This window comes from Lepisosteus oculatus, chromosome 3 (assembly GCF_040954835.1).
Source record: "Lepisosteus oculatus isolate fLepOcu1 chromosome 3, fLepOcu1.hap2, whole genome shotgun sequence".
Classification (NCBI taxonomy): Eukaryota; Metazoa; Chordata; class Actinopteri; order Semionotiformes; family Lepisosteidae; genus Lepisosteus; species Lepisosteus oculatus.
In genome coordinates this window covers 9,447,619-9,462,804 of record NC_090698.1, presented here as the reverse complement: position 1 = coordinate 9,462,804, position 15,186 = coordinate 9,447,619, and the positions used below count along the sequence as shown (strand labels likewise).

General features: G+C 51.7%; 1 protein-coding gene across 1 annotated transcript; it reads left to right on the top strand.

Annotated features, from left to right (window-relative positions):
* The first annotated feature begins 4,594 nt into the window (after window positions 1–4,594).
* Window positions 4,595–14,874, top strand: LOC138234792 (uncharacterized protein C17orf114-like). The gene is made up of 3 exons (XM_069186692.1): window positions 4,595–4,894; window positions 12,223–12,315; window positions 13,378–14,874. The coding sequence occupies exons 2-3, from the start codon at window positions 12,225–12,227 to the stop codon at window positions 13,536–13,538; spliced, it is 252 nt and encodes an 83-aa protein (XP_069042793.1). The 5' UTR covers window positions 4,595–4,894; window positions 12,223–12,224; the 3' UTR covers window positions 13,539–14,874.
* Window positions 14,875–15,186: the final 312 nt, after the last annotated feature.

Sequence of the window (15,186 nt, the reverse complement as noted above, 5' to 3'; positions counted from 1 at the left end):
CTGAAACACATCCCTTTTTATATGGGTAGCCATAACTTGTGTAACCAACGAGAACAGGGATGGGCTTATGGGGCACCCTTGTCGAATTCCCTACCAGTTCCAAATCTATAGGAGCCAGTTTAACAGAACTGCTGTCTTTGTTGGACAGTGTTCTCATTACCTTTTGAAAATATTCACCAGGCAGTTGCGAAACAGGGACGCGCGCTCCTCGCTCCGTGCCGGGGGGAGGCCGGCGGGCCCCGGTCGCACAGGGACCAGCTGCAGGCGAACACAGCCGGTTTGCCCCGGACTCGCCTCGGAACGCACACGAGCCGCGCGCCCCGCACGCATGCACGCAGAAGGGCCCCCTCGCGCAGCCAGGCGGGGTCGGAGGTCACGGTGGAAGGTCTGAAGCAGGCGGGCAAGAGAGAGCGGTGCTCAGGCCAGGCTAACTAAAACACTATCGCACGGGAGGAACGAGTTGATATACAGTAGAGCGGACAGATAAGGCGCTACGGTATAGCAGAGTGCGTCACTGGAGCGTTTGCGGGCGGTTTAGCGAGCAAAATACATGTTGAAATACGCCTCGGTATGTGGTAGAGCACTGTAGTGACTTTACTGTACTGTGTCAAACTGTAAGCTGCTCTGTTGCAGTGTACTGCGCTGCGTGTTGTAGAAAGTCAGACCTGAAATACTCCTGCCTGGCATTGTAAAGTGCAGTACTGCAGTGTAACGCACAGACGTGCTCCACAGGCACAGAGCGCGCAGAACGGAAGACAGACGGCAAGGCCAGCAGTCTCTGACATGCCTCGCTGAACCTGCTCTGTCCCCTGTTTACCTACCAAAGTCCCCAGAGCCAGTTAATGATCAAGCATAGCAAGAGATTAAAGAGAGAACTGAGCAACTGTCCGCAGTTTCTAAAAAAAGGCAAAAGTTAATTATAGAGAGGAGAAACACAGAAAGCAGAAAGGCTCAAAGGGAGATGTAGAAAGCAAGTCCTATCTGTGCCAGGAGGCCAGGTCACATGACAGTGCCCAGTCCAGGCCCTACACATCACTGTCCCAGGTCACATGACAGTGCCCAGTCCAGGCCCTACACATCACTGCCCCAGGTCACGTGACAGTGCCCAGTCCAGGCCCTACACAGCTCCATTGTCCTGACCCACATCACTGCTGAGGTCACATGACAGTGCCCAGTCCAGGCCCTGGTCCACCCTCCACTGCCCTGACCCACATCATTGCCAGTCACATGAAACTGCCCAGTCCAGTGTAGACACCTAAATCTCTTTCATGTGTGGCTGTGACGTGATTCTATTTAAGCAACTAACCCTAATTAGCACACACCTATTGTTTGCATCAGTATCTACATACTATGCAACCCCCTTGTGAAGGCTTTGCTATGCTCAACACATAATTCTCACAGCAGAGTGGCAGTGAAGCTCTGTGAGCACGCAGAGAGGATTAAAGCACAGCAAAAGAGCTGAAAACCTGGCAAAAAAATCTGCAAGGTGCAAAGATTGCTGTGCAGAGTAGTGTACAGGCCCAGCTCAGGCAGCAAAATAAGAATTTAACCCAGAGCACCCAGCTCTGGATAGCAGGACAGCACTCAATCAGTCATTTCATTGAGACATTAACTATAATCAAATATAATTCTGTGACTGTTTGTGTCTGCATGTGTGTGTCCACCTCCCTCAGTATCAGTGTGTGTGCATCTGCTTGTTAGTGTCTCAGTGTGTATGTGTATATGTCTGTGTCGTTGTGTCAGTATGCATATATCTGTTTCAGTGTGTGTATCTGTGTCAGTGTGTCAGTGTGTGTGTGTCCATCTCCCTTGGTGTCAGTGTGTGTGTATCTGTGTCGGTGTGTCAGAGAGCGCGTGTGTCCATCTCCCTTGGTGTCAGTGTGTGTGTATTTGTGTCGGTGTGTGTGTATCTGTGTCGGTGTGTCGGTGTGTCGGTGTGTGTAAATCTGTGTCAGTGTGTCAGTGTGTGTGTGTGTTTCTGTGTCGGTGTGTCAGAGAGTGTGTGTATCTGTGTCGGTGTGTCAGAGATCGTGTGTGTCCATCTCCCTCACATCCTGTGAGTGGCAACCGAGCCCAGATCAAGGCGATCCTGCGGGATGTCAGGGCCCGGTACAGGAGGACAGATCCCACGGCTCTGGGGGTGATCTACAGGGAAGCGGGACCTGGAGGGGGTTCGGAATTGGACGGGGGCCGGAGTGGATCCCTGGCCAGCTGCCAGCTCCTGCTGTCCCAGTGTCTGCAGGACGTGTTCTGGGGTAAGAGTAAGGGGACTCCAGTTCTGGCCTGGCCCTGCGCTCCCCAAAACTGGACCAACATCCTAGAAATCAAGAAAGGAACCTGCCAGGCCGTGAGATACAGAGAGGCAGGTGAATGAGTAACCTGTGTCCCTTTCATCTTATCTAGAAGAGTATTCTATTATTATCAGATATTATGGTAATTACGATAGTTTGCAACAAGGGACTGGCCTTAAAGAAGCTTCCCATGATACATGTGCCTTAGTACTTAGCACTTTCAGTGCAGTTTTAATGTCATTTGGCAGTGCTCGCATGTGGATTCAACATGCCTTTACCATGCATTCCCACATGGACAGCTCCCAGTGATCCTCTGGGACCTACTGGATTTGCTGCCGGAGAAGCTGGTGTATTTCCTGGCTGTGTGTGTGGTGTACCACAGTGCCGACGTGCCCTTGATCTCTGTGGGTTTGTGTGTCAAGTTGTCTTGGAAACTCAGCAAATAAAGCCGATTAGCCGACAGTGTAACCATAGTGCAGGGCTCAAGAGAACTGCTGCACACAGCTCAGTCACAACAGAGTGCAGGACAGCAGGTCACTGCTCAGGAAAACACAGCGCAGTCACAGGAGAGTGCAGGACAGCACATCACTGCTCAGGAAAACACAGCACAGTTACGAGAGAGTGCAGGGCAGCAGATCACTGCTCAGGAAAACACAGCACAGTTACAAGAGAGTGCAGAACAGCAGATCACTGCTCAGGAAAACACAGCACAGTCACAACAGAGTGCGGGACAGCACATCACTTCTCAGGAAAACACAGCACAGTCACAACAGAGTGCAGGACAGCAGATCACTGCTCAGGAAAACACAGCACAGTCACAACAGAGTGCAGGACAGCACATTACTGTTCAGGAAAACAGTGCTGTCACAGGAGAGTGCAGGACAGCACATCACTACTCAGGAAAACACAGCACAGTTACAGGAGAGTGCAGGACAGCAGATCACTGCTCAGGAAAACACAGCAGTTACAAGAGAGTGCAGAACAGCAGATCACTGCTCAGGAAAACACAGCACAGTCACAACAGAGTGCGGGACAGCACATCACTATTCAGGAAAACACAGCGCAGTCACAGGAGAGTGCAGGACAGCAGATCACTGCTCAGGAAAACACAGCACAGTCACAACAGAGTGCGGGACAGCACATCACTTCTCAGGAAAACACAGCACAGTTACAAGAGAGTGCAGAACAGCAGATCACTGCTCAGGAAAACGGCACAGTCACAACAGAGTGCAGGACAGCAGATCACTATTCAGGAAAACACAGCGCAGTCACAGGAAAGTGCAGGACAGCACATCACTGCTCAGGAAAACACAGCACAGTTACAACAAAGTGCAGGACAGCACATCACTTCTCAGGAAAACACAGCACAGTCACAACAGAGTTCAGGACAGCAGATCACTATTCAGGAAAACACAGCGCAGTCACAACAGAGTCCAGGACAGCAGATCACTGCTCAGGAAAACACAGCACAGTCACAACAGAGTGCAGGACAGCAGATCACTGCTCAGGAAAACAGAGCAGTCCCAGGATAGTGCAGGACAGCGGATCAAAACTCTGAATACTTCTGCCCCCAAAGACCAGTGTCCCTTTCATTGCTTAACTGACGAATGGCTTATAAAAGAGCTCCTAGGCTGTCAGTCACTGGAGGTTGGGGGAGATGTGGCGTTAGAAGCCGTGTTCGGGGCTCTACAGAACCAGGGCGGGAGAGCTCTGGGTGAGCTCAGCGCTCCTCTTTTGTGCTTGAGGAGGACAGAATCGTTCAAACGGCGGACAGTTCCCTGCTTAAACCTAGACGGAGCCAAACCCTGTCTGATTATGCCATGACTAAGAAACAAAAAGTGGAAGTTAAGTATGTGCCTGCGATGATGTACTGGAGATATAATTGCGAGCGCCAGCGGGTTCAGCCTGGGATTAGGTTCTGCCGTTGAGAGTCGGGATGGGATACAGAAACCCTTCTTTGCGGGGTTCAAGTAAAAATCGCACCAGCACACCGTACACACGCTAAATTCTGGGGAGATACAAACTTGTGCGGCAAGCAGGAGACTTCAGCGATACGCTTCTTAAAAAAAACAACAACGATCTTCTGTCAAAAAAGGCGGAGGCTCCTTCTCAGAAGTCACTGCCCGGCGGCACAGCCTGGGGACATCGAACAACACGTTTCGTCCACACCGGCTCCGAGAGGCGCGCGCCCCGGCAGGCAGACCGCTCCGGACGCGCGCTGTCCTCTCTTGGGAACGCCTGCGCTCGTGCAGGGAGGGAGGGGGCGTGTGCGGGCCAGCCGGAGTCACGTGCCCAAACTCCCTGGATTAGCTATTTAAAGCTAAATCGCTCCACGCTCTCAAGAAATCTTTCCGTGCTGCCGTTCGGGCCGACCCTTACAGCCTCTGTGTGCGGGGGGGCGCATATACCAGTATTATCTGTATTACATGACCGGGGAGGATTTACAGCAGGCCAGTTATAGCCTATAGGCAGCGCCGAGTTGCAGAAGAAGACTCCTTTCTTTCCAGCAGAATCCCATACGTTGCGTCGCTTTGCTTTCTAAACATTTGTACTCGCGGAAGAACCAACCGGTAGGCTGTCTGTGGGCTTCTATCCTGCAACAGGTAAGATGAAGTGAAACTTCTCTTTGGAGCCCTGTTCGTCCCGGGACTGTGAATTTAGGACATGCCTCATGTCCCGCACAGACTGGGATCCCGTGAGCGCAGTGGAAAGAAGGGGGGGCGTTTTTCCTTTATTTGGTTTATAGACACTGTCAAAGTTTTAACCATCCCCGTATTTAGCACAGGGGCCTCACGCTCAGTTTCTGGAGGATTCTGGGTTTCAGAATCTCATAAACTAATTCGCTGCTTGATTGTAATTCTTCTTTCCAGGCTCTGAGGTGATGCAATGCACTGAACGTGTAATCAACTGTAAAAGACCTTAAGTAAAAGACTACTGCGTGTTGTGTACGTGCAGTTGACAAGATAATGAGGTCAACTGTTTAACTGATATCGCAGGCTGGATCAAAAAACCGAAGACCGCAGGACAGACTCGGTATCTAAAGAGTCTGGGGTCTTGTTTTGATCCCGCCTCAGAAGTCAATTAAACAATTAACTTAATTATCTTGTAAACTAGACATGTATAGGATTCTCCTTGTTGATTACAGAGGACATACATTCACTTCATTAAAAGCAGAGTTTAGCTATAGATCACCTCAGAACGCGGTTAGAAGTGGTCCAATCATGCAGTTAATTAATTAAGTAGACCGACTGTGCAACGGAGTAGGAGCGTGGAACAGGGAAAAAAAGACTAAGCTCTCCAGGAACTGAGTTTGAGACGCCTAATTCTTAAAAATGTTAATATCGCTTATAAGGACAGTATCTCCCTCTTGTCCCGCCGGGGCGCTGTGACAACAGGGCGCGGCCGCGGAAAGTAAACTGTTCGTCCCTGAGCGCGTTCAAGTGGGTCATACACTGATCCACAAGCCCACGAAGCCCACTCCTGGTCCTGCAGAGCCCCGCGGTATCCAGGCGGTCACGATGCCCACGCCCTCGATAACCCGTTAACGGAACCGGCCCTCGGCTCGATCGGCCTTGTGGCCGGCCGTGTCCAGCCACTGGGGAGTTCGAGCGACTCTCCAGAACCAGAACCGAGGATCACCGCCCCAGAACACTTCGCCACGCTCCTTCCGGGAAGTACAGGGCGTCCTCACGCGCTTAAACTAAGGTTCTGTCCCCCAGCCCGATCACCTTCCGGCTGTACTGGGTGTGCAAAACACAGAACCGAAATCTGCCCTTACATGTATTATTCTTTAAAACGATATACGTGCCAACTCTGCTTTTGCAATTGAGAAGAGCGTTTTTTTAAAAGAAACCGATCCGCGGAAAGCTCAAATTGCCAAATAAGGAGTACCAAAGGTAGACCGCTTCAGCGGATACAGAAAAAATAAACGAGTAATACGTTTTAAACGAGTGTGTGTGTGTGGGGGGGTACAGTCTCTCCTGTAAACGGCCGCAGCAGGCTGTGTTTCTGAAAGGCGGCGGCTGCCGAGCCCGTACTGTATCCGTCTGAGCGCTCTGCTTTGTGGCCGTTCGCCGCGGTCAAGCCGGACACGCCTGTCCGTGTCCGACTCCCCCAGTCACACTGTGCACGTCGCACGCGTGTGCGCGTCCACCACAGAGCGCGCAAGAAACACTCGGGGAATAAGACATCCGCTCTTCCCTCAAACAACAAATCTAACCCCCTGCCAGAATCAATACAGCTTCCAACCTCCGTCGAGTTAAACTCCTAGTCCGTAAAATCTCCATAGCGCCCCAGCCGCAGGATCGGAGCTTCAGTAACGCTGAGAGGAAAATAATGGATTTTATAAATGTTGTCTAATGTTTTATCACGCGTCTGGAAATGTTAATTGTTATCGTCTTTGGCAACACTACGATTAACTGGTCATGCCAATAAAGCCCATTGAATTTGAATGAGAGAGAGTGTGTGTGTGTGTGAGAGAGAGAGTTAATTTGTATGTGAATCAATTTGTGTGTTGGGAATTTGTGTGTGTGTGTGAGAGAGAGAGAGGGAGTGTGTGTGTGAGAGAGGGAGTGTGTGGATGTGACAGACAGACTCTCCTGTTGTGCAACACTAAGCTGTCTTCAGCCGCCTCTCGATTTTGTACTCAGAGCTCCTTAACCTTTGTGCCCTGGAGTGGAGGAGCTGCTGGTGACTCCTCCCTGCCCTGCAGGTGCTTGTCAGTGGTTCCCCTGTGGAGCTGCGTGCTGCTGGGGCAGGGGCTCAGACCAGGCCGGTGTCCAGTCCTGGTCCACCTGTCAGCAGGCACGCTAGGCCTCTTTAGAGCAGCAGCACCTGACAAGCTGGGACAAGCTGGTAAACTGCTCCCATTCTGTGACCCAGTCATGTCCTGACTGAGGGTGGGAGACACCATAGTCCTCCTGGACCACGACTGGCTCCAGACCTGGACCAACACAAGTTTTATTCAGTTCAATAACTGCTCAGCTGGACAAGATGAAGCCTTTGCTTGTCATGAGGAATATGGGGATTTAATCAGTCCTATAAAACACCAGTGTCCTGGAGCACCGGAGAGCTGAAGTCAAGAGTCAAGGACATTCCCATCACAAGAACTGTGGTGTATGAGCCCTGCACATCATCTATCTGTCAGTGTTTGAAACAAACCGCTGTATTGGCTAATTAAGACCAATAGTAAAGGCAATTCAATAATTACAGGAGGTGCAAACGCAAAAGTCACGTAGTTAAAGATGAAAACATGAGGGTCAGAATGGTTTCATTAATTGGACTATTTTAATTGTTTTCCGCTCCTAAAGAAGAGTTCTGAGTTGCTTCTGAATTGTGCCAGGAGGAATCAAACCTCTGAACGCTGCAGCCTGAAAGCGATCGATTTGAAGGGGTGGAATCAGTAGACGATCGGTTCATTCTGGGGGTCAGGTTCTGTAACTGAGACACCCGCTGGGGAGTCTGGAGACCAGGCCTGGTGGGAGAAACCTAGCGGCAGGGTTTCTGGTCGATTTTATTCAGCTCACACGCACAGCTTTGGAAAACGGCCCACGTCCCATCAGTCAGTTTGGCACCAGAAGTTCACCCCTTAAATCTGCGCGTCTTTGCTCTCAAGGGTTAAGGGTTTGTGTTTTTCCCAGCCCAGTGAAAGCAGGATCAGGCTGATCTCCATGGGAAATGGCCGGTTTCCCTCTTTCTGTGGAATTAATGGCATGCCTCTGTTCCGTCTGTTTGCCCTGGCATGGTGCCCCTGCTCTTTCAGAAGGGTATTTTTACTCCGGGCATGGCGCCACTCGCTCCCACTGCCACACTGCCCAACTGGAGACGGAGGGTGTGTGGGAGACAATAACACTTTCCTAACCTCCTGCACCCTTCTGCCCCCCGCCGGCAGCATGTTCCAATGGTCACGCCCCCCGGCCACATACACTTGGCACCTTGGGAATATTTTCCTCATGGACTACGACACCACACAACTGAAACTGGACGCTGAAGATTCATCCATCCATACTTTAGGACCCGGCCAGGTCCTGGAGAGGGCTGTGGCCACCCGGCAACTCATCCCAGAAGGACAGGCTCTATGGCAGGGTGGCATCTTGGACGGACACACGTGGGAGAATCTACAGGCGCCAGTTAATCTCACCAGCAGGACTGCAGAAGGTGGGAGGAAAGCCAGAGGCAAGGCCAACACAGTGGCGAGCCTGCAGACTCCACACAGAAGGATCCCCAGTCCCGAAACAGAATTCACGCTTCTCTGTTGTGGCGCCCCCTGCTCTCACTGCGGATCAAATGCTGCTTTCCCAGCACACCCGTCTGCTTCCTTGACAAGCACCCTGTACATCTGTGCCGCTCAGCCTTCGCCGGGGCTGACCCGCTGCCTCTGCGCGGACGGGACGGAGGTAGTACGCCGACAGCCGGGACTCCCGGTCCTCAGCGGATCCTAGACCAAGGCCCGCAGGAGCAAGGGACCCGCCCACGGAAGAACGGTTTCCCAGCTCGGGTCCCGGAGCAGCCCTGCGCTTCACTCACCGCCACAGGGAACCTTGCAGGAGCTACTCAACAAGCAGGCAATTAAAGCGTCTTGGAAACGAGCCGGTAAGACGGACCTCCAGTCTGCATTACAGACAAATCTTCTGTCGTGTCACGCCGGAGTTGAACCCCCTTCACGTTCACACCGGCATTCCCCACACAGGGAGGAATGGAATGGGACGCCTCCACGCCACCATGATCGACAATGTAATCATTACTCCAAGCCAAAGACCTGGGCTTCCCCAGGCAAGAAAAGAGGAAAGTGTTAAGGGGAGACAGCTCCCACATGTCTCAGCGCGGACAGCTGTGTGTACGCTTTAATCACAGATCCTCAAACAGCACTGCTAACGTCTTGTGCCTCAGTCTCATCAGCTGTCAGCAGAGAAGCAAAGCTGGGCCTGGTTAGGGTTGTGATGGGCGAACTCTAAGCCCTCTGGACCAAACCAACACCCCTGTGTGGGGAGGACAGAGGACAGGAGCTGGTGGCTGAGACAGCAAACGGACATCCAGTCCTGTTTGGACATGAAAGATCCCGGGACACTGTCTGTAGGAGTGCTGACCCTGGATCTGTGCAGACTGCTCTCCCTACAGCACCTCCTTCACTCAGCTGGTGCAGCAGTGTCTCCCTCCTCCCCCTGACCTGTGTGCAGGAGGGCAGCTGTGTGCAGCACTGCACGGGTGGGGGGGTGAAGTGGGGCCCCTTCTGCATAGAAAGAGGATTTGGAATTTTTTTTGGCCAAAAATCACTACAGAAACACAATTAATTAATCACACCCCCAGATCGCAGGTATACACCAACCAGCTGTGGCATTTTTTTCACCCCACACAGTTTGCCGCTAATGAGCAGTGTGCTGCATTTGCACGGCTCCGAGTGTGGCGGCTCTGTTGCCACTTTCGAGAGGCGACGCTCATGTGCTTAAATAGCTGGGGGTGGGGCAGACATGATCCGGGCAGCTGAACTGGCTCACAGAGGCTCGATGAGCAGGGTGCTTCAGCCTGCAAGGCCCTGCTGTTTCCTAATGCCTTGCGGTGCACAGCGAAAAGCTCAGTCTAGACACGAGGGCAGCAGTGATCCCGGCGTGCTGGGAGGAAGCAGGAGGCGCAGGGGACGCAGAGTGAAGTGGCTGCGCCCAGTGATCCATGAGGCTCTGGGGATTCAGTGCAAGAGAGAAATTCGAGTCCCTTTTACGGCGCACAAAGGCGTCCCATTGTGGGGAGAGAGCTGGTCGCTGTCCATCACTGGGACTTGCGCCTGATCCTGGTTCTGGCCAAAATAAAAGTCTGCAGGAGTGCAGTCAGTGCCAGGACCCTGGATTCCTAACTGGTGAGCCAGTGTCTATTTGGGGAGGGTGGGAGAGGGGATGTATTAATATTGCAGCTCTTTACCACCCCTGTGCAGCCTGACCCAATTCAGAACCAGCGAGCTGGAACATGTCTGTCCTGCTGTCTCTTTCTCTCCCAAACTGTCTCGCCTGTGCCTTTCGGTGTGTGCCTCTCTAGTTACACAAGAGCATAAGACAGGTTCCCCATGAGAGGAGCCCATAGAACACAGATCCCTCCAGGGAATCTATACCTGTCCATGCAGGTGAAACAGGCGTCAACATAGATCCCTTGAGGGAATCTATACCTGTCCTCACAGCTGAGGGAGATGTGGACACCGATCTCTCTTGAGAATCTATACCTGTCCTCACAGCTGAGGGAGATGTGGACACCGATCTCTCTGGAGAATCTATACCTGTCCTCACAGCTGAGGGAGATGTGGACACCGATCTCTCTGGAGAATCTATACCTGTCCTCACAGCTGAGGGAGATATGGACACAGATCTCTGGAGAATCTATACTTGTCCTCACAGCTGAGGGAGATATGGACACAGATCTCTGGAGAATCTATACTTGTCCTCACAGCTGAGGGAGATGTGGACACCGATCTCTCCGGAGAATCTATACCTGTCCTCACAGCTGAGGGAGATGTGGACACCGATCTCTCTGGAGAATCTATACCTGTCCTTACAGCTGAGGGAGATGTGGACACCAATCTCTCTGGAGAATCTATACTTGTCCTCACAGCTGAGGGAGATGTGGACACCGATCTCTGGAGAATCTATACCTGTCCTCACAGCTGAGGGAGATGTGGACATATCTAGGCAGGATATGTCTCCGGTGAAGAGAGACATTACCAGCAGGTCTGGTTTACACCCCTGTGCGTTTCTCAGAATCCAAAAACCTGACAAACTGGAAAGGAGCATCTTGCAGCCAGAGAATCTCCCCCAGGCAGTTTTTGAAAGATGACAGTGCTTGTGATGAAGTTATATTGACATATTAGCGGTTTGTTAACGTTTTTCCTAAGGGCTTTACCGTTGTGCAAAACATCTGGAGCACACACCTGGTTCCAGAGCAGACGGTATGATTCAACGTATTCAATCATTGCAGAAGAGTTGAGGTCACGACTCTGTATTGGGTACACGAGAGGAGACCTGGTGAACACAGGGTCTGCAAGGAGGACGGGGTTCTGTGCGAAGGGCCAATTTCAAAGACAAGGCTGAGAAGAATTAAAGGTTACCTTCGCAGGGTGAGCTCACCTGTCTGCAGTGTAGTCATGTTTGTCAGCACGAGGACGAGGTCTCCTGTCAAACCCGGCTCTGTCATCCACCGCAAACACGCACGCCCGGCTTTCGAAGATAAGAGTGCAGAGATCCGGGCTCGCTGGCTCCTCAGAGCGAAAACTCGTGCTGTGCCGCGCTGTCTGGCAGCGGAAATCGGCTCTTGAGCTCTTGTCTGTGAAGTCGAGATCGCTTTCGTCTGGGGCCCGTGTTAAATTAAACACCCCCGCCTGGCTGGCTTAACACTTAACACAGGAAAGCGCTGAACGCGCTTTTCAGAAGCTGTTACCCTGTAGGTGTGAATTTGGAACATAATAAGTAGCTTTTTTTTGTGGTGCATTTTAAAAAAGCATTTTTTGGTGTGTGCTGCATTTTAAAAAAGCCCTCGCGTGCAAATTCGTCATTGGAGAAATCGCGTCACGCGCACGGGTTTGAAAGATTGGACACGAGATAAAAAATAAAATAAAAGCAGTAAGGTCTTGCCGCTGTGACACTCTAATCCTGCCAGCTTGTTTTGAATGAGTCTTCACGGTCTCACCGGAGAGGACAGGCGTTCTAACACAGGAGAAAACCTGTGTCTACCTCTTTCCCAACTCGGTTTCTCTCTGTTTAACAACATACCCCTGAGGGGATTTAATTAAATAAAGACAGATCATAAAAACTGAAGGCATATGTGGCCGCGCATTTGTGTTTTTTTTTTAACGTTACAGTACTTGAACACCCTGGTGGACATTGAATTCATCCCTGTAGCTTGACTGAATCTTTTCATTCTCCCCTTCACTGTTCCCCTGTCTTCCTCTCTGCAGGGATGGGTGTGAAGGGGCTGCACTGCTTCCCTTGGTATCGCCGCTGCAAGGACAAGGACCGGAGCAAGGAGCCAGAGCGCCCCCCACAGTCAGGTAATGGTACTGCACGAGTCGAGAGGGGACTGGGGAGGGACTGGGGCGTGGCGACCCGGGTGTGTGCTTGGCCCTGGTTTTAGAAGTACTGGGCTCACTTCCTGGGGTGCTGGGGTGGAGTTTGTATGTTCTCCCTTTGCACGTTTGTATGCGTCCTCCTGCGGGTGCCCCAGGTTCACAGTCCAAAGGCATTCTGGGAGGATAGGTGGCTTCTGGGAAAATTGGCCCCAGTGTGAGTGTGTGTCAGTTCGGCCCTGTGATGGATCGGTGTCCTTCCCAGGATACACCCTGCCTGCTACCCATTGCTTGCTGGGATAGGCTCCGGCTCGCCCTGAATAGCACGAAGCTGTTAGAAAATGAATGGATGGATGTATCAGTGACTAACTTATTTGTCACCAAGAGGTGGTCAGAGTAGGGAGAATCCAGGTTTCTTTGGAAGGTATGATTGAAGGCCTTCCCCCTTTCTCACGCTGTGTAGAGGTTCTCTGAAACCGTGATCCAGTGCTGTTACGTTCTGTTTTAATTTTTGACTCCCCTCCCGTTTTTTGGAAGTGGGGGTGTCCCTAAATCGGGTCTGTCTCTGGATTGGTTGAAGAGAGCGGTCCGGTTTTAAATGCCGGTACGGGATGTCCCGAGAGGGTTTTAGAAGAAGAAACGGCAAAAACGCGAGACGTATCAGATTTATCTTCTTGGCTGTGGTGCAGGGTTGGGATTGTTGTGGCTTCCGTGGTTTTTTGGGGTTTTCCGTTACAGCTTAGTTCAGATAGAGCAGACAGATAGCTTGCGGAAGACTTTGGTTTGGCTTTGCCGCCCCTTTCTCGGGAGACGGGTTTAGAGGATATTGGGTTGTAGGATAGTGTCAATAGTGTTGTTTTCTGTTTGTTTGTTTGCGTATTTCTGGCCGTTAAACCCTGGCTCACGTGTTAGTCCCCATTCGCCCTGAGACTGAGCCATAGTGGGGACGTAACAAGTGCAATAAGGCCCATGACAATCGAAAGCTTTTTGACTATGGCCTGTCTGAACCACTGACACGCATGCTCTGACGTTTCTCCTCCTCTCCAGAGGCGCCCCCGGAGGGCAAAACGCGCCTGTGCTCCACGACCTCGGTGAGCAGCGAGGGCGAGGGCGCGCAGGGTGGCCAGCTCTTCCTCACGAGGAAAGCCCGCGTCTCCTTCCGCCACGAGATGGACTCCACCATGAACGCCATTGACGCGACCTACTGACCCCGCGACCCCTGACCTCTCACCTCTGACCCCACCCCCCTGCAGCTGGGCAGCGAGAGGAGAAACCGAAGGCGAGGGGGGAGAGACAGAGGTTTAAGAGGGAGGAAACAAGGGAGCCCTGTTTACATCATTAGTGCCAATAAGTACATTTTGTTTCTTCAGAAGTCTCTTCCGTTCCACATGCTGTTGCCTGTGTGTCTGTGGGCTGTCACAAGATCATGGGGCGGAGGCTAATTTAGGGAACTCTGGTCCTCAAGAGCAGAAGAGACTTCGTTTTTTTATTCAAAACGAGATTAAATTGCTCTAATTCAGCTATTTACAGTTCCAGGTCACAGTTCCATTCTTGCAGGTCTATGTCCTTGTACAGGGTGGGGCACAGGGTTGGAGACCCCTGCACTAGCGACTAGCCGAGCTGAATGCAGCAGAAGTAATCCACATTGTCCCAACTAAAGGTGCGTTGCTGTCCCTCACTGCTTTGAAAAAATCAGGATTCTCAGAATGGAGAAATGGGTCTGCTCGGCTCATCCTCGCGCAGTCCCAGGGCCCTGTGGGATTCACGGACAGGCTGCAGTTTCACCCCCGGGCACAGCTTGTTGGCGAGAGCATGGAAGGACGCCCACATCCGAGCGTGCACGATTTCGCCTGAACACGGAGGTCCAGAAATCTGCTGTCCGTTGAAAAGCAGCCAGGAGGCATCCCAGGAGCTCCTCCTGGGAATCCGTGCTGGGGCCAGTGCACCTGATGCTCTCTGGGTGCAGGAGTAGGGCTATCACCCCCCCAAGTTAAATCCGGCCTTCCAGAGCTCGGGCTGCAGGGACAGAGCTGGCGTTCCACTGGGAGCCCAAAACCTGCCGTTGAGGGCTTGAGATTGTATTTCACTCGTGTTATTGTATGAATAAGAACTGTTCGGTTTTTAAATGTGTATATATATATGTCTGTTCTCAGATCACAGTTGAATCTTGATTCTTTGCTTTGTTACATGTTTGTTACCAGAATTCATGATCTGAAATTCTTTTTTGGTCCCTCTGGCACTGTTATTGCTGATGTTAGCAAAGAAAATAAATGGAATAAACTCTATACAGTAGTCCAGGGGATGGTTGCATTGACAAGTACAGCATTAAATAGAGATCTTTCCCTCTTAACTATAAGGGCACTGACTTCAGTATTAAAAGTGGATCATCTTTTCTCTAGTTACAGTACTGCTGGCTGTGCAACTTCCTCAAACCACTCTGGCAATAGGTCTAGATTAACCTATGTGTCCAAGATATTGTAATACTGCAAATCTCAACTCCTGCCTTTATTCATGTTGCAATAATAAAAACCACCTAACCTGTGAGTCTGCACTTTCTTTAATCATGAACCTGCATCAGCTCTGCTGTCTGTAATCCAACCTCATCCCCTCTTTCTCTCATGATCTTCACTGCCTCCTCTCGTTCAGCATCTACCAGTCTACCTCACTTTCTGCTGTACCATCCCTCCTGTCCTCTATTTCGCAGCCTCCCCTGCTCCCTCCATCCCTCCTGTCCTCCTCCATCTCCCAGCCCCCCCTGCTCCCTCCATCCCTCCTGTCCTCCTCCATCTCCCAGCCCCCCCTGCTCCCTCCATCCCTCCTGTCCTCCTCCATCTCCCAGCCCCCCCTGCTCCCTCC

Coding starts and splice junctions, on each gene's coding strand:
- LOC138234792 (XM_069186692.1), top strand. CDS start 12,225: ATGGGTGTGAAGGGGCTGCACTGCTTCCCTTGGTATCGCCGCTGCAAG. Junction 12,316..13,377: donor AGAGCGCCCCCCACAGTCAG/GTAATGGTACTG, acceptor CCTCCTCTCCAG/AGGCGCCCCCGGAGGGCAAA.